Source organism: Sapajus apella, unplaced genomic scaffold (genome assembly GCF_009761245.1).
Source record: "Sapajus apella isolate SASKATOON/1434 unplaced genomic scaffold, GSC_monkey_1.0 scaffold6, whole genome shotgun sequence".
NCBI classification, from domain to species: domain Eukaryota; kingdom Metazoa; phylum Chordata; class Mammalia; order Primates; family Cebidae; genus Sapajus; species Sapajus apella.
In genome coordinates, this window is record NW_022436946.1 from 19,152,970 (window position 1) to 19,171,719 (window position 18,750).

The 18,750-nt window shown below is 39.6% G+C and overlaps 1 protein-coding gene across 38 annotated transcripts in view; it reads left to right on the forward strand.

Annotated features, from left to right (window-relative positions):
* EPB41L2 (erythrocyte membrane protein band 4.1 like 2) overlaps nucleotides 1–18,750 on the forward strand; it is a 225,776-nt gene that overhangs the window by 187,265 nt on the left and 19,761 nt on the right. For 6 of the 38 annotated variants that reach the window (XM_032274787.1, XM_032274784.1, XM_032274789.1 and 3 more), the window contains 4 exons: nucleotides 7,629–8,192; nucleotides 10,192–10,314; nucleotides 12,132–12,230; nucleotides 14,023–14,103. In XM_032274787.1, coding sequence (XP_032130678.1) covers nucleotides 7,629–8,192; nucleotides 10,192–10,314; nucleotides 12,132–12,230; nucleotides 14,023–14,103 — 867 coding nt within the window. Of the gene's footprint in view, nucleotides 1–703; nucleotides 806–5,242; nucleotides 5,755–7,373; nucleotides 7,428–7,628; nucleotides 8,193–10,191; nucleotides 10,315–12,131; nucleotides 12,231–14,022; nucleotides 14,104–18,750 lie in introns of those variants that run through there. The other 32 variants (XM_032274775.1, XM_032274772.1, XM_032274781.1 and 29 more) reach the window with 17 other exon arrangements.

Below are 18,750 nucleotides of genomic sequence, written 5' to 3' on the forward strand. Positions count from 1 at the left end.
AGTACATAGTGCTTTCGGGATATATTCTCAATATATTTCTCCATTCATTGTCATCCACATCTGTGCCTCTAGGATTCTTCCAAATCCCTCCTGTTATTGACCAAGGACGTCCATGCCTCATTTATCATACCTGAGGAGACAGTGACCATACTATATTTAATCTGTAGTTTAAAAAATGATATAAAGATGTTACCCTACAATTTCATCTTTTTCCTTTCAGTGTCTAGTCTGGCTTGAATGTCACCAAATTGTAGACATTTGATTTAGATATTCTAGTGCTATTTTTATTCACTTTTCCTTAAAAAGAAAAGCTGTTAGTTGCTTTAAATTTCTAAGTCTGTGCCATTGAAAAAGAGAGCTCTTAAGAACAGATGAGCAAAAAGAATTGCTGAACTGAAAAACAGAACCGTTGAAAATATGAAGACATGCATGGTAGAGTCTTGTGAAGTTGGCTACAACTTCGGTTCTTAGTTTCAGATTTTTCTGAAGACAATGATGTCAATTTCGGCAGTCTATACAAGAATGTCATGTTTTCTGGAGAAACAGTGTCTGATACGTGCCAAGGTTTTGGCCTTCCATTAATGTGCCGCTTCTCCTGGTGTGTGTCACTGACCCACACAGGGTCAGTGTTTTATGTTTGTGTTGCTACCGGTGTAATGTATGTGTCTTATTTGTTGATTATGTCTGTTGTTTAAAACAATAGAGAAAAGGAGACCATCTTTTCAAGGATATTTTATCCGTGAAGGAGAAGTACCTGATGCCGACAACATGGACAGTTGAAGAAAAAGCTCAGGAGACGGACAAGGTGTTCACCTTGCATCCTTGGATCTACTCTTGCTTTTCCCCCTTTCCTTTTGTTTCTATCCACAGCCATAAGATTTCTTTTTTCTGTATGTCAGACTAAAATTTTTTTGAAATGATTTTTGAGCATTTAAGGAGTTAAATCCCCTATGTATAGAGGCATAGGATCGTTGGATGAGAAACACCGTTGCAGAAGCACTAGAAAATTCAAAACACCAACCAGTTTAGGTGATAAGTGATTTCTAATTTGATGTGTGTGGCTGACAGTTGGGAAACTGATTTCATGTGAAAATGCACTGTTTGGCCAGGTGTGGTGGCTCATGCCTATAATCCCAGCACTTTGGGAGGCTGAGGCAGGTGGACCGTGAGGTCGGGAGATCAAGACCATCTTGGCCAACATTGGTGAAACTCCCTCTCTGCTAAAAATACAAAAATTAGCCGGGCATGGTAATCCCAGCTACTTGGGAGGCTGAGGCAGGAGAATCGCTTGAACCCAGGAGGCGGAGGTTGCAGTGAGCTGAGATTATGCCATTGCACTCTAGCCTGGCTACAGAGTAAGACTCTGTCTCAAAAAAAGAGAAAATGCACTGTTTCTCTAATACTTATGCATGCTGTGTTGTTAAAATAACCACTTGTGTGCCTTGGATTATGAGTTTACTAATTACATATTGAAAGCTTTTGAGTTTTCATTTGTAAGATTTTTAATGGGAACAAAGATTTTGATGCACCTTAGCAGCCCCTTCATCTCTTTCTCTGATCCTGCATGTGTGACATTTCTGACATTGGTGAGAAAGTTCGCTTTCCATTGCTTTTACAACCTCATTCTTCTCTTTATACTGGTTTTACTTAGCCAGGTGGTCAGTCTTTTATTTGCTGGGACTGGAGAGCTTAGAGTCTAGTGGAGGAGATATGGAAATTGGTAATTAGAAAATTTTGTCTTTTTTTCTTTTGTTTTCTTTTTCTTTTTTTTGAGACAGTCTTGCACTGTCATCTGGGGTGGAGTGCATTGGCGCAGTCTTGGCTCACTGCAACTTCTACCTCCCAGATTCAAGCGATTCTCCTGCCTCAGCCTCCTGAGTAGCTGGGATTCCAGGTGCCCACCACCATGTCTGACTAATTTTTTGTATCTTTAGTAGAGACGGGGTTCACTATGTTAGCCAGGCTGGCCTCGAACTCCTGACCTTATGATCTTCCCGCCTCTGCGTCCCAAAGTGCTGGGATTATAGGCACGAGCCACTGCACCTAGCCAGTAATTAGAAAATTTTGGACACTAAGAAGTAAATGTTAAGAAGGTGAAATACAATGTTGTGTTAGGAGGGGGTTAGGAAGATAGTTTTGTTATTGTGGTCAGGAGGAGATGGCATTTGAGTTGCGACCTTAATGATGACCAGGTGGCTACGTGAAAATGTATCCTCGCATAAGGAAGAGCAAATACAAGAGTCGCAACCCAGGAACTGAAAGACCAAAGGAAGGAAAATTCAAAGAGGTCAGACCCTAGCTTATGTCACAGTCTTAAAGACCATGCTAACACTTTGGAATTGTACAGTAGGGATGATGGGAAGGCATTGGAGAGTTTTTAGGTGAGTAGTGGCAGAATCCCACCTGTGTCTGTCAGAAGTCCCCCTGGCACTGGATGAAGAATACATTATAGGGGCTGTGAATGACAGCAGAGATTATTAATCAGGAAACAGTGTTTCCTTTCCACAAAGTAGATTCTATTAATTAGTAGAGAGTACTCATTGGAACACATGGTGGGGTGCAGAAGAGCCAAAATAAATAGAAATTCCCTAAAGGAACTTGTGGTCTAGTTGAGATGAAGTATTTTCAGAACATTGCAAATGAGAAAGATAATGTCATGAAGCTACACCAAGTGACATATTTATATACTTTAAAGGCTAGCCTGAAACCAAAGCCAATTAGACTCCATGTGTATAATGAGGACTATAATATCACATACTTTGAAATATTACGTATTTTTGATAACCTGTCCTCCAGAAGCTATCACATGGTATCATTCGATCAAATTTAAAGTGATGTCCTTGAACTTTTTGCAGTAGGAAACTTTGACGTTATAGTGGAGATGTTTAAAATTATTACTGTTTCTCTGGATCTCATGTTTTAGGAATGTACAGTATAAAATATCTTGTCACAGAAGTCATGCTCAAGTGATATTAATGTGAAATTTAAATCTGGAAAAGCTCCCAAATGATTTATCTGTACTTGAAGTTACTGGTTTTTTTGTTCTTTTCCTCTCCAATATATGCAGAAAAATACATACTTACGTGACATGCAGATAGATTGTTCTTATTACAATCATCCATTCATCTGTGTGCCCAACAAACGCCTATTGACCACCTACATTGTATCTTTTTTTTTCTCTTCAAATAACATACTATTAGTTGAAAGTATGTGAGCATTTGTCTACTGCAGTGTTTTGACTTTAACAGAGTACCTTTTCAATTTCTGTCTTTGTTGTGTCTTCATTTTACTGTTGATTTTGCAGGGGTTCTCATTTATCTTTGAATTATAATTCTTATTGAAAGTAAAATCTAAAAAATTATGCATAAGTATATAATTTGACCATATTTTCCAAATTTCTATAATATGGGTTTTATAGCTTTTTAAAAAAGCAGTAATAGTTTCTTTTTTAAAAAAATACATTGAACTTCCAAAGTGGCTGTTGTTTGAACAATTTTGAGAGTAGAGCAAAAAATTGGAAACCAACCCATTTAATTTTTAATGGGTAAATAACTCTGTTGTAATCCTCTTAACATTTTGTATGCATTATGATGACTTAAACTTGCATAGACTATTCTCTCCTAAGAGATTATATACATTGTAACTTCAAGGCACTTTTGAAGGTATGTCATTGAATAATGAAATGCATGGCGCTTCTTTAAACACCCCAGTGATCTGTCACTGGGAAGGGCACCCCATCCATCCCACTGGGGATGGTAATGAAGCTATCAGAAGCTTTTTCCTCTCCTGAATATTGCAAGTGCTTACTCACCTCACCCTTCTTAGCTCAGTGTCTGAAGGCACCCCTTGGGAGTGTCATTGATTTTTCTTTAAGGTGTTTGAATGGTGGCCAGGTATGGTGGCTCATGCCTATATTCACAGCACTTTGGGAGGCTGAGGAAAGTGGATCACCTCAAGTCAGGAGTTCGAGACTAGCCTGGCCAACATGGCAAAACCCCGTCTCTGCTAAAAATACAAAAATTAGCTGGGCATGATGGCACATGCCTGTAATCCCAGCTACTGGGGAGGCTGAGGAGGGCGGGTCACCTCAAGTCAGGAGTTCGAGACTAGCCTGGCCAACATGGCAAAACCCCATATCTACTAAAAATGCAAAAATGAGCTGGGGGTGGTGACGCACGCCTGTAATCCCAGCTACTGGGGAGGCTGGGGTAGGAGAATTGCTTGAACCTGGGAGGCAGAGGTGGCCATGAGCTGAGATCACTGCACTGCACTCCAGCCTGGTGACAGAGCAAGACTCTTATCTCAAAAAAAAAAAAAAAAAAAAAAAAAAGATTTCTGAATAGTGGGGTTTATTAGGAATTATTCTCACACTCTGACATGAGTATTGACATTGCAGGTTTCTGAGGACAGTTCTGTTGTCCCTCAGGCAGGTCAGGAGCCATTGTTTAAGAGCCAGGCACAGCACAGTTAAACTTGCTTTCATGGTTTTTAGGGAGAGATAATTTTCACGTTGCTCATTGTGCTTTCAACTCCGAATTTGTCTTCCTATTTTGAATTATTTTTCTTTACCTGTTTCTTTTGGTGAAAAAAAGGGGGGGAGGGATAATTTATTTATTCTGTGGCATATTTAGCAAGCCTGAGGGAGTTAATGTGGGCTGCTGTCAGAATGTTTGTTGTACAGAGAATTAAGGTGGTATTGAGTAGGGAAGAGATTTTAGGAGCTGGAGTGGTGGGGGAAGGCCTTACACAAAATACGGAATAAGAAGTGGGCCCCAGGGAGATGAGAAAATTGGAAAGGCTCAGAGTGTGCAGAGAAGGGCAGAGAAGGGCCTTGGAGGCAGGAGTGGGAGGACTGCCAAGCTCTAACACAGAAATAAGCATTTCAGGTGGAGGGCCACTGAAGAGGCTATCCTGTGCAGAAAAAGGCCAAGGAACTGCCTCAAGAATATATGAAGTAGCGTTTGGGTGGGTCAGTTGTGCTCAATTTGTGATCAACCAAGCAGTTTTCACTGGTTTCTGTAGGTTGCAACTATCCAAGATTCTCAAGCAGGGTGGAAAAGCTGGCGCTCAGGCAAACCTCTGCATAAGCCTGCTGCAGAATCTTTCAGAATTCTCATCTTTCTTTCATTTTATGCTGTTCTGTTGTCCTTTCTTGTGTAACCTTTCCTTTCTTTCAGTAGGTCACTGCTGTCTGTTCTGACTTGTTGCTAATTCTTTGCTCTTCCTTTTCTGACCTCTCTAGAGCCTAGAAGAGGAGATAACATCAATTTTGTTTAGTGAAAAGGGCTTTTCTGATAGCATGAAAGCCACCTTCACTTCAGCCACCACTTGGACAGCAGAGGGCGCTGTTGTGCGCGCTAATGCACCTTCTGAAAAGCTTTCTTCCTCGCCCTTCTCACACTTGCTTGAGGTGCATTTTGCTTTGTTTCCCCTGTTACTAAAAGCCAAATATGAGAGATATTTTCATTTTTTAAATATTCGGGCACCATTCCCTCCAGTGCTTATGCTGGTGAAATTAATTCTTCCTGGGAGAAACATTCAAGAAACAGTGACCGAATTGGAACGTGAAGAAAAGATATATATTGGATGTTTCTCCTGCTTCTTTCAAAGAAAAAAAAAATCTGCCTAAATTCAGAGAATAATTTAAATCATTAAGTTCCAGAGTCTGAGATGTTAAGCAGAGGAAAACCCTCAACCAGATAGAAGCCAAGTATGCTTTGCAGAGTTGATGTTTTCAAAACCCAAATTCCAGGCGTTGTTATTTTTAAAATTCTGTTCATATGGAAATATCTGAAGTGCCTCCCATGCTTCATGAGATAATTGTTTTTGAATGACCCTGAGGAATTCCCTGAATTTGGGCAGAACCTATCCAGCCAACTGAGGTTAAGATAAAACAGTAATAGTAATTCACTGACCTGAATATAATCATAACGGAATGTGTGTTTCAGAAATGTTCTGATCACTGGATATCTTTATTATAAGTAGTGATGGTTAAATGCTACCTGTTTATCAAAATAGATTGAGAGTTCTTTTAGTTTAATATCTAAAACCTCTGAGTTTTCAATACAACTGGAAAGATAACTGCCTTCTATTAGTAATGTGATTTACATGGTATTAATTTGGATCAGTGAAAGCATGCCCTTTCCATTCATTGAAGAATAATAGGGCAGGTCAAAGAGAGTTTGTGAGTAGATGTTGACAGTGCTGCAGAGAAGTGTGCTGTGTTAGGATTTTCAGCTCATGGTTATCCATGTGTCTAGGAAAATGAATACAACCTTGCTGCCTGTTACAGGCAACAGCACCAGTCCAGTTAGCACTGTGGCAACTTCACAACAGTATCCAGAGGGCTCAGTGACATGATGCCCTTCTCCTTCCAGCATGGGGTCACCTGTGTGAATAAACAGGGCTCCTCACTCCAGCTGATTTGTTTTTAAGTTAGCTCATAGGCAGTAGTACCACCTAAATGTCAGAAAGTTGGCCATGCTTGAGTTGTATCATTGTATAGCAGACTTTTCTAAGTGTGAGAAAAATGTAAGGCTTTAAAAACAAACTCCTCTGTACAAACAAGTTTCCATCCTAATTAATAATACCATAGCATAGTAATTTATGTCACTCATGTATTCAGTCAACAGATATTTATTGAACATTTAGGTGCTATATTACTCAACTGGAATAAATTAATTTACTCCCAAGAAATAGATGTCTGCAGGGATCAGAGTGAACATGTCATGTAATAAACTTGACTCATTTTAGATTTCAAAGATGCTAGTGGAAGAGCTAATCTGAAAGAGAAACACTTGGAGCTACCTTTGACATCTACCCTAATGTACAGCGTAGCCTTTGCTTACCCATGATTCGAATTAGAATGTTAATAGCCATTTCTGGAATGAACACTTGCCAATTAAAACTTTTTTTTTTTTAAAGAAAACCAGCAAAAAATAAAAGTGCCATCTCCTTGGTGTTATGTTCATTTAGGAATCAGGGTTCCAGGCTAGGCATTATAGTCTGATTAAAACCCAAACTGTCGAATAGGTTTTAAAAGTTTTAAAATTTTTCCTTTAAGTTGATGAGCCAGCTTTGGCATAATTTCATTTTTTTAAGCCGTTTCAAACTGCATAGGTAGAGCCTATAGGTATATCTGTAATAAAAGCATTCTACTTCTTTGGGAGGATGTTGGCTGTTTTTGTGTTTCTGTGTCTTTTTGTAAGCTTTTTGGCAATTTGTCTTGATTGTCCTCTATGTGACCTTGAGCAGAGGTTTCTGTAGATGTCCATTCTTGCTGTTTTGTCTTTGCAGTGTCAGATGTTTGTTTCAGTGGTTGTTGAGGTAAAACTGTATTGATTTTGTGTCCTCGGTTGCTTTTTGTTCCGCAGACACGTGCTCCTGAGTCAGAAGGGCCTTGCACTGGAGCCAGGGATGCTGTTAAGGTTCTCCCCTTTTTCCACGTTAACACCATTGCCTCACGTTCCTCATCGCCCTCACGTTTGCCCCGCTTCCCTTTCAGTCAGCCATCATAATCACCTTTGTTTTTCTCCATGACATGAATCTGCCATCAGTTAATTTGGGATTCCATGCTTTTTATTTATTCATCTATTTTTGTTTTCCCTCGTCCATCTTTTTTTGTATAGAGTTCACATGAGACTCTGAATATAGTGGAGGAGAAGAAGCGGGCAGAGGTTGGGAAAGACGAAAGAGTAATCACAGAAGAAATGAATGGTAAAGAGCTATCACCTGGGAGTGGTCCTGGGGAGATACGTAAGGTGGAGCCTGTGACACAAAAAGACTCCACCTCCCTGTCTTCTGAGAGCAGCAGCAGCAGCAGTGACAGTGAGGAGGAAGACGTGGGAGAGTACCGTCCCCACCACCGAGTGACCGAGGGCACCATCAGGGAGGAACAGGAGTATGAAGAAGAGGTGGAGGAAGAACCCCGCCCGGCAGCCAAGGTAGTAGAGAGGGAGGAAGCAGTGCCCGAAGCCAGCCCAGTCACACAAGCAGGTGCCAGTGTAATCACAGTAGAAACACTGATCCAGGAAAATGTAGGTGCCCCAAAGATCCCTGGAGAGAAGAGTGTACATGAAGGAGCTCTTAAGCAAGACGTGGGAGAAGAAGCAGAGGAAGAGCCACAGAAAGTTAACGGAGAGGTGTCCCATGTTGACATTGATGTTTTGCCACAAATTATTTGTTGTTCAGAGGTAAATGGGAGTCCCAAGTGGGAGCCAAACTCTAGAGCTGCTTCTCAGGTGGGGAACTCCTGCCTTTCTTCTCCTGTCCTCCCAGTTCTTCAGCCTTTTTCAACAAGAATCTGATTTTTCTCTCTCATGGGAGGAAGGGGGAAGGCACTGCTCTGTGGATTTTCTGCCACCTCAGTTCATGGGTTCCAGCTTCTCTGCTGCCACTGGACACCTGTAGGGTAAACTTTCCTGCAAGCACCATATCCAGTGTTCCTTCCCTTTCCACATTTAAATTTTTCTTTGCATGTTTTGGGTGTTTCCAACTGTTTTGTCTTTAGTTGCACTGCTTCCTCACACTAAATGCCTTTTTTTTTCCCTGTTGGTTTAATTAGAAAAATGTGTATGTAATGTTGAAAAAAAAATGGTCACTGTTGAGTGCGTGTGCCCCTGATGTCATGACTGGGTTTGACTTCTTGGATCATTCTTTTACTCTTCAACTTCAGAGTTTTAGAAATGACAGCAGGCTGTGATTACTGTGATTCTCCGAATGCAGTATCCAGCAGTGATGAGAATGTTATTTCCTGAATGCCGCTGTGATTTCCATTTGTGGATTCCAGGATTTATATGGTTTGGTTAAGAGCCTTTCTATCCTTCCAGGCAGCCAGAGGCTAGGCAATATTTGATAGGAAGAGATCCTCTCTTCTCATTCCATCCTAATGTCAATTCTGGAGTCTTTGCCAGATGATTATATGTCTGATGGATTATCTACATTGGATATGAATCTTTTTCTTTTCTCTTTGAAGAGAACTTTTCAGACTTCTCTTAGATTAAGCCTTGGTCACTAGGTGCAGTGTCTCTCCTTTGGGAGTTAGGCTGAGGGAGAGTTTACTTCCTTGGGAATATTTCTTGATTCTAATATGAAATGCCTACAATACAGAGATTTATTCCTATTTTGTTATCTTTGATGGGATGGAAAATGTTGAAGTGACTTTGTCTTAAAATAATGAAGTGGATTTAAACCATGTTACTTTTAAACTTCTGTTTCACTTCAGAGAAGATTTTTCAAGAGCCTTTGAACACTTTGAACTGTTCTGTATTTGACATATGGTTACTCTTCTTTAAATAATTATCCCCGTTGAGAATGTTCTCTCAAAGAAAGTACTGCAGTATTTTGGTAGTAGTATAGTCTGGTGTTGCATTAATGTTAATCATGCATACTCGGCAGACTACAATGTTAATAAGCCGTCGAACCTTCCTTTAATGTTTTAAATTGTTCAAAGTGTTGGTGCGACATGGATGGGGTAATTTTAGATAGAGCATTTTAACTTATGTAATACAGAAGAAACACTGCAGGTTTTAGACAAGTATAATTGAAAACAGTAACACTCGAAGACATCCTTTCTGAAAATGGTGTGTCTGTTAACAATAAGGCAGAAAAGGCATTTTGTGCAAAAGAACAAATCCTAGCCTACCTAGCTGGCGTGCCAGTTAAAGGCAGTGAGCCTTTACACAAACTATGTGGTCCTTTAAACTATGATAAAAATAGAGACAGGTCACTTAACGTAGTTCATTCTATTTTCTTTTCAATTTATTATTACTTGCCCAAAGCTAAAAAGAGAGAGAGAGAGAGAGAGTGCGTGTGTGTGTGTGTGTGTGTGTGTGTGAGAGAGAGAGAGACTATACACTAGGCTTGACATGTAAGTAGTTTGGGGCCATCTTAATTTGAAGAGTAACATAATTTAGGAAGCCATCATGTCAGCTTATTTTTCATGTACGTGTATATACACATGTGCACATTCATATATATGTGTATACACATGTATGTATGTGTACATAAGATATATTTGAAGGGAATTTTTTCTTTTTCTTTTGTTTGTTTTAGATTATTTGCTTTTACTCTTTTCTTTTGTGCATGAGTGTGTGTTTGGATATGTTTCTTACAATTATTTGTGAAGGTTCCATTAAGCACTTTTACTTTATTACCTCTAGAATTTATTTTTCCCTTCCTTTTCCACCCCAGCCACCAGTGGTAAAAACAGAGATGGTAACAATTTCTGATGCCTCACAAAGGACAGAAATCTCCACCAAGGAAGTCCCCATTGTCCAAACTGAGACCAAAACCATCACATATGAGTCTCCACAGGTACAAAAGCTCTAGCCTTGGACTGTTCGAACTCTTTTTTCACTAAGTATGTCCGTGTTTTCATTCTTTCTTCTCTTAGTTTACACATTTCTGGCTTTAATGTAGCTTTTGTATCTCCACTTTGTAACTGTACTTCAACAACATAATTTGCTATTTTTCTCTCTTAGATTGAGACAGAGAGCTGCAATTCAATTGGCAACCCAGTAATTATAGGGGAACTGTACATATGATTATTTAGGACAGAGAGTATCAGTCTTGTTCACATTATTGAAAGCCATTTCTGGGTTGACATATCCAAGAATGTTTGTGTACACTTAGGAAACAAATTGTCTTGCAAGGTTTATCTGATAAAATTCATGGATTAATAATTGGATCTAGTTGTGGATGTAATTTAGGCTTCCTTCCCTCTCTAACTCTGTGAAAATAGACAAAGTCAACTGATTCTTACTTGTAATAACACATACATGCACATACACATTTGTGCTTCTCCTTCATGTGGGATATTTTCTAAAGACATATGTAGTCATTCTTATGTGAATGGTGATACCATGTGTCTAAAGAATTACAAGATTTGTGTGTTTGATTTTACGTTTTCACACATTGGTTCTGTAAAGATTTGAAATAAGCATTAAGATGTTTAACCTTAAGAATAACAAAAAAAAGGGAAAGCATTCATCATTTCAAAAGTGAATATACAATAAATATTTTCTTCACCGAGAAATTGAACCTTCTGTGGTAGAATTGTATCATGGTGGAGGAGGTCAGGTTATTGTCCTCTCAATATATTTTTAAAAGGTTTAATGCGTACACATATGAAACGTTTCTAAAAATTATTTTGGGTATGGCATCCCTGCATGTGCATCGATCCCACGTACGCACAAATAGGTTTCTTCTAAATGACTGTGGCGGGGAGCATTAGTCATGTGTCTGTATTGTGGTAAGTTGCCAGAATGAAGAAGTACAGGTGCATGACCCACGTTGGAAAGAGCTTTCCTTTCCTCTTACAGTCAGAGAGACTCTGTACCATCCAGTTACTTCCTTTTGTCAGTGTCAGGAAACAGAAGGCAAATATGTTTTGTGATCTTAACATAAACTATTATGTTATTAATTTGCTTCATTGTTTCCCCTTGGAAACTCTAGAACCTTCTGCATCTTTCAATATCAAAGCAAACAAGTTAACATTTATTTTAACATATGTATGGGGTTTATATATATGTATGTAGAGAGCACATGTGTATGTATAGTATTGAAATAAATGTGCCCATATATATGCTCACAACATGCAAACTATTGCAGGAACAATGTAGTTGATTAAAAAAATCTACTAAGGTAAGCAGATAACCAAATCAGGCAGATTCAGTGTGTCCTAGTCAGGTTCTGTTACATGGTAATCTGATAAAATATTTATCTATTTTTACCCACCTGTGCTTAAAACATAACAAACTCAGAGCTGCTGGTCACTGCGGAAACTTCTCTGCCTGTCTCTCTAGTTTCTTTTTCTAGCTTCTGCAAATGTTCTTCAGACAAATTCTGTCATAATTCCCTTGTAGCTTGCAGTCCCACCTCCTGTGTCCATTCTTGTCCGTTCTCCTCTTTTTTCTCCACTCACACAGTGGAGTTTACTTCTCCACGTGCACCTAGCCTTTTGCCTCTACTTGGTTTTAAATACCAGCCACTCTCTGGGGCAGTAAATGACCACTACAAACATGCAAACCACATAGATTTTAAAAGATGCATATTCAATGGGGTGGGGGTCTTCTCTGACAACATAATGGAAGTTAAGCATTACTTTGTATTTTTCCCCCAACTATCCAAAGATTGATGGCGGGGCTGGTGGTGATTCGGGCACGTTACTGACTGCACAAACCATCACATCTGAGTCCATGTCAACAACGACAACCACACACATCACCAAGGTAAAGCAATGCAGGGGATCATATGGAGAGGATGGTGCATTACAGACAGAATCTTTTCCGAATTGTTTCTCTGTTCCTGTACACACTTCCAAGTAAGATACAGACAGTGCCAGTGAAATAAAAATGCCTTGGTTTAAAGCATCCAAGAAATTAGGCTCCATTGACAAATGCATTCAAATCAAATTGCACTTTTGTAAAGTACAAGGGGGTAAAAATATGTTATGAGTAACTGTACGTAAGATAGCTACAAAAGCATAAATAATTTAATAAAATTTATAATTTATAAAAACAAGCTTGTGCTTCTACTTTTACTAAGCCAGCCTTCCTGACTAAAGCAAGTGAATGAAGGCCATCATTCAGAATTTTCAGCAAGTTCAAAAAATGTAGAATTTTCCTCATTTATTTAAGATTGCTAGTATGCTGATTTGGGGCATTCCTTCCTCTCTCCCCGCATAGTCTCTAAATGTTTAGCACTGGGTAACCACTGGTCCCTGGATCAACAGCATCAGCTTCTCCTGGAGCATCATTAGAAGTATAAATAGCAAGGCCCCACTCCAGCCCTCCTGAAACCCTGGAAGTGTCTTCAGAAGCTTCCAGGTGATTCTGATGCATGCTGAAGTCATCAGATTTCCAACTCCAGCCTTATTTTCCACTATGTCCTCCTGCTTCTACTTTTTATGCTGGATTAGTGTCTAAAGGTCTTAAAGGTATCCCCTGTGCCCTTTCCAACCCATGTTTCAACAACAGTTTACAAAACAGCAAAATTTTAAAATGCCACATAAATGCAAGGCACTGTTGGTGTTCATTTTAAAGCATATACAGTTGTTAAACTTAGTGATAAGTCTTGTTTCCTACAGTAAAATGCCGTCAGTTGTGACTGACAGTGTGCATTTATCCGAGTTGTAGAGGTTGGACGTGTGCTTTTCCCAGGACGGTGTGAAATTTGCTTATTGACTGTTTAGAAGGTCACAGCCAGATGATCTCCTCAGCCTCATCCAATGTGCCCCAGGCACTCTCAGCTTGCAGGGAGCCCAGAGCGCTGTGAGGCACTTTGGGAGCACCTTCCTCCAGGCACCTCCACAGCCTTTGTCCAGCTATGCGCCATGTCCCCATGCATGACTACTTCTGCAGGGTGTCATCAAACATTTAACAAAAATCTCACCCATCTTCCATATCTTAAACCAAAGCAAATCCTTTTTAAAAATATTGCACTGAATGAAACGAACAAAATCAGCAAATGAATTTATATGCTCAGAATCTGTCAGTCAAAACCATCGAATCATACAGAAGTCTTCTGTGTTGGGGAAAAAATATATCTATCACATTAAACAATTTCTCAAACTGAAAACAGATACCTAAATTGTTACAGTTTCTTGTAATTCTGCAAATAACTGATTTCTCCCTACTCTATTCTCCTTTTTAAAAATTGGCCAGCTAGGAGTAAAGAAACTTGGGAAATTATAACAGAATGCCCTAAAGGAGCTACTTGGATTCAATAATATCTGTCCTATCTTATTCAAGTGACATTAAGATGGGGCAGATGCCATCTTGAAATATTGATAAATTACTTTTAAGATTGCTGTCAGTTGAGGGGTACTTGTGGATGCTATAACTTTAGTAATAGGATTCTCTATTGAGCTTAAAAATAAAGCACAGAGTGTTTCTAGAATATCATCCTTCTGCTGCTTGGTGTATGTAGCCTTATGATGATCAGCAGGTCTGGGTGAACTCCACCTCTGTTTGCTCTGTGTAACCATGCATTTTTTTTCCTCTTCTTCTTTATGACCTTTAGACCGTAAAAGGTGGAATTTCTGAAACAAGAATTGAGAAACGCATTGTGATTACAGGAGATGCAGATATTGATCACGACCAGGTAAATAAGTTCGAGTTCCGGAAATGACCATGTTTGTTTTCTAAGTTTCACATTTGTCATCATGTCGCATACCTGTGTAAACCTCTTCTCCCAGCACCTCCTGGATGAAGTCCACCTCCTAAGCAGGCGATAAAGACACAGCCTGGATACGAGCTTCCCTGCCTCTGAATCAGCATAAAACACAGATTTGTCTTTATTTCCCACTCGCTTTACATGCACTTTTGGGTCAAAGTAATCTGGAGGATTTCTGGAAAACTAGATTCACATTCACGTGCACCTAGTTTAACAGCAAGTGATCAAATATTTAAAAATGAATGGCAGTTTAATGTACCGGCTTCCAAAAAATGAAGAAAGCCTCTAAGCTTGACCTATGCCTACTTTTAGGAACTTTTCAAGTATATTTATGGCATTAGAAAATTTGAGCCATTTACTACCAAGTGTTTTCTGTACATAAAATAGCTACAAAAGCATAAATAATTTAATAAAATTATTTATTAAATTGCTGTTATTTGGGGAGGGGAGGTAATATAAGGTTTCTTACAAAGTGAAAATTTACGTTGATTCTGAAAATTTTTTAAAAGAATCATGCTTCCATTCTAATGTTAACTTTGGCAGCATGCATGGCTTTGAGCAGGTGATGAATGGGGCTGCTGGAGACTTTGAGAGCAGTTTTAATTTTAGACTGCAGTCCCAAGTGATGCTGACAATTTTTTTTTCAGTGATTTAAACTCAGCTTTAAAGGAGACCAAGCTGTTTTCTTTGTATAACAACTTGAAGAAAAGGAAAAGAAATACTCAATTGACCATCTTAGCTGGGGAGTAGGAGCTAATGATAGTTACACAGCTTGGACATAATACCGAGCTCAGGAAAGAGAATTTTAGAGAACAGAATTTCTCATTTGAGAAAGACTTCCTATATGTGATCAGAGATAACTGGATTTTTTCATGCCTAAGAAGAAAATTACTCCTAATTTTTTTTGACCTTTGTAAGCATGATTTGTCTTACATATTCATAATATACTTTTAAATTTTTCTTAAGCATTATTAGAGGCTAAAAGGTTGCCTTGACTCTGGATTTTGACATAGGACTGGAGATTCCTAGGAGAGGATTAGTACACTTGTCTGTTTACCATGGGAAAATGAATGGAAAACAAACTTCCAGCTTTCCAGAGAGGACTTATTCTACTGTCCACTGGAACAGTCTTGAGAGTCCCCTGACCTCAAGTTGGAGCAAACCTGCTTCCTACTCTGTCTCTGGGACTCTTCTCAATAAGCACTCATTGAATTCCTAGAATATGTGAGGCACAGCCCACATTCTTTGGCATGGTGGAAAGTGCAAACTAGGGTCTCTAGAGTTTTCTCCCAGCCATTGCTTTTTCTCTCCCCTTTCCCCACTGAACTAGGCCTTTCGCATACTTTAAAACGCCACCTTTCCAGTAGTATTATACTCAGGTTTCACTTATGAATATTCTTTTGCCTTTTATAACAAACGGCAAAATAATTTTGTTATAAAAGGCAAAAGAATATTTTGGCCTGTTTCACCCAAAAATTCAAATCTAGGTAGTACTGCCTCTGAAAGGCAAATATTAGAAACGCAGTCTGAAATACAACTGCCAAAATAACACATAGCATCTAACTCTTAAAAAAAAATCATGATGACCTTGCAGCCATGGTGCTGTTGCTGCCAGGACAGGACTCTCTTTTTGTGTATATGAAGTGATGTTTCAGCCCTTTCTAAAACTGAGGTCAGATATCTAAATGAAGAGAACAGAAATTTCGCCTTTGTATGTTTGTGAGATAGCATGAACTTTTTTTTTGGTGGGGAGACAGAGTCTCCCTCTGTTCCCCAGGCTGGAGTGCAATGGCATGATCTCAGCTTACTGCAGCCTCCGCCTACCAGCTTCCAGTGATTCTCCTCCCTCAGCCTCCTGAGTAGCTGGGACTACAGGCACATGCCACCACACTCAGCTAGTTTTTGTGTTTTTAGTTGAGATGGGGTTTCACCATGTTGGCCAGGCTGGTCTCAAACTCCTGATCTCAGGTGATCCACCCACCTTGGCCTCCCAAAGTGCCTGAGATTACAGGCGTGAGCTACCGTACCTGGCCAACATTTTTGAGTAAACGTAATTGTGGCTTTTGGTATGCTTGTCACCAGAATCTGTTGTGGGTTCACTTTCTCCTTAAAGCCTATAATGAGATGACAGAGCTACGTAAAATTAAATGATGAAATCACTTTCCTGTCAAAATCTGATGTTGATCATGTAGTGACCTTCATAACATGGACCTCATTTTCAGTTCCTTGCCTACGTTAAAAAGAATCTTAAAATGGAAGTACACTTTCACTGGGCCAGACAGAAAAAAAGAAGTCTTTTTTGTGCTGGCAAATCAAAGAGGCATGCTTTTACAGAAACTTGCTTTGCAGATTCTTCACCCTGTGCTGGTCATGACACTTTCAGCTCCGTACCAGGGAGGGATAAACTACACTGCAGTTGCTCTTCAGAGCGTATTTCTTTCTAAGAAATAATTCCTCAATTTGGCAGTAAGATATGATAGTTTTCTCATAATCCTTATTATTGCCATAATAAATTAACATTTTTATAGTATTTAGTGTGCTGATGTTATAGAATGAAAGGGGTTATAACAAATTGATTTTGAATGATTTCCAGATGACTATAGCAGTTTTTGCTTTTCCCAACCTTTTTGTTAATTAGAGTGTTTTTTACACGTGTTGCCTTCCCTTGGGCATCACCTACATTTTCTCTTTAACAGTTGCCCTAGTTTACTGTAGGCAGATGATTGTAGTGAACACAAACTCAAAATATTTGATCATTTGTAGCTACATTTGGCTCTCACCAGAGCTTGTCCTTGTCTTCGGCTATTCCCAGTGTGGACTGCACAAACCAACATGTAGTAAATGGTTTGGATCATTCCATTCTCCTTCCTTGTAAACACACACACACGCACACACACACACACACACACACACACACACACACACTAGGACTGCTCTCCTGCGCTCACTCCTACGCTTCCTTTCCCTTCCCTATTCCCATTCCAATCAACACACTGAAAGCTACCTGCTCCTGCTCCTGCTTCATGCTAGCCCTCCAGCCATTCACTCTCCCCACTTGACAAACACTTCTGCTACTGCCCAGCTTGGAGGCTGGTTCCATGTCTCATTTCCGTCTCATCCCGACACAGGCGGCCCATCAGAGTTTGTTCCCTGGTGGAAATTTAAGCACCCTCAAGTGTCTTCCAAGTTTCTGTGCAAAAAATTTTTGGTATAAAAATGATGTCTTTTTTTTTGGTATCTTTACTGTTTTTTTTTTTGTTTTTTTTTTTAATGAGGCTCAGAGTTCTGCTCAGTAACCTTAGAAACTATCATGAAAACAAGAACTGCAGTTATCCCTTTAGGCAGCTGACAGCAAAGGAAAAAATTGCATGGCTTTTTTTCAGATGCATAGTTTCTTTATGAGATACGGTAATCTCTGTGCTAGTAAAATTTTCTCTTTGTTTTAGAATTCTTTCCTATACTTTTTTTTTTTTTTGAGACGAAGTCTCACTCTTTTGCCGAGGCTGGAGTGCAGTGGCACAATCTTGGCTCACTGCAGCCTCTGCTTCCTGGGTTCAAGCAATTTTACCACCTGAGCCACCCAGTAGCTGGTATTACAGGTGTGTGCCATCCATGCCTGGCTGATTTTGTGTTTTTAATAGAGACTGGGTTTCACCATGTTGGCCAGGCTGGTTTCAAACTCCTGACCTCAGGTGATCTGCCTGCCTCAGTGTCCCAGAGTGCTGGGATTACAGGTGTAAGCCACTGCACCAGGCCTTTAGAATTATTTCCTGGACTTTGAGTATTGGTCTCTGGTGTTTTGTTTTCTTCCCAAAGCTTCTTTAAAAACAAAATGAGCAATAATTAAAAAAGACATTTTCCTCCTCTGAAAAATAGGATCTTTCCATTGTGCCACAACACTTTTACACAGTTTACTTTCTGATGAAACACAGAGAAACTCTGATTTCTTACCACTTGGTCCAAGGAAGGGGCCATGAACCGCTGGAGTCCTCCCTCTGGGTCCTTCCCGCCCCTGTCCTGCTGCTCACAGGCTGGATGGCCTTGAGAAAGACCTGTTGTTCTTTGCACCTGCAGTTTTGTCAACTGTCAAATAGGGCCCTGTATTTTATAACCTGAAGATGAGTCAGTCTCTGTTTTTTAGCTTTACTAATTGTATGTTTGTTGCTACTGCTCTTTAGTTTTGTGCCCTAGAGGTTTATAGACATTTTTCCTGCAGTCTTTTAGTTCAGCAAACATTTTAGTTCAAACAATTACTGAGAGCCTAAGAGAACAAAGATGAGCAAGGCTTGGTCCTATGCCTTGCAGTTGCAGGCAATTGGGTGATGGCTACTATGACCCGAATGTCTAGATCAGGCACTATGCTAAGTAATAATGTAAACATCATTACTTCAATTCACACAGAAAACCTTAAAATCATCTTTACAACTCAGCATTGGTCTTGGATTACAGGTAAGAGTGCTAAGCTCCAAAGACTGTTTTCTCCAGATCTCACAGTGAGTATAATAAGCCTGGGTTTCAAAGCCAACATGTTTCCTCCATGTGTCATTATTTGAAAGTGGACTAGAGGATTGGGAA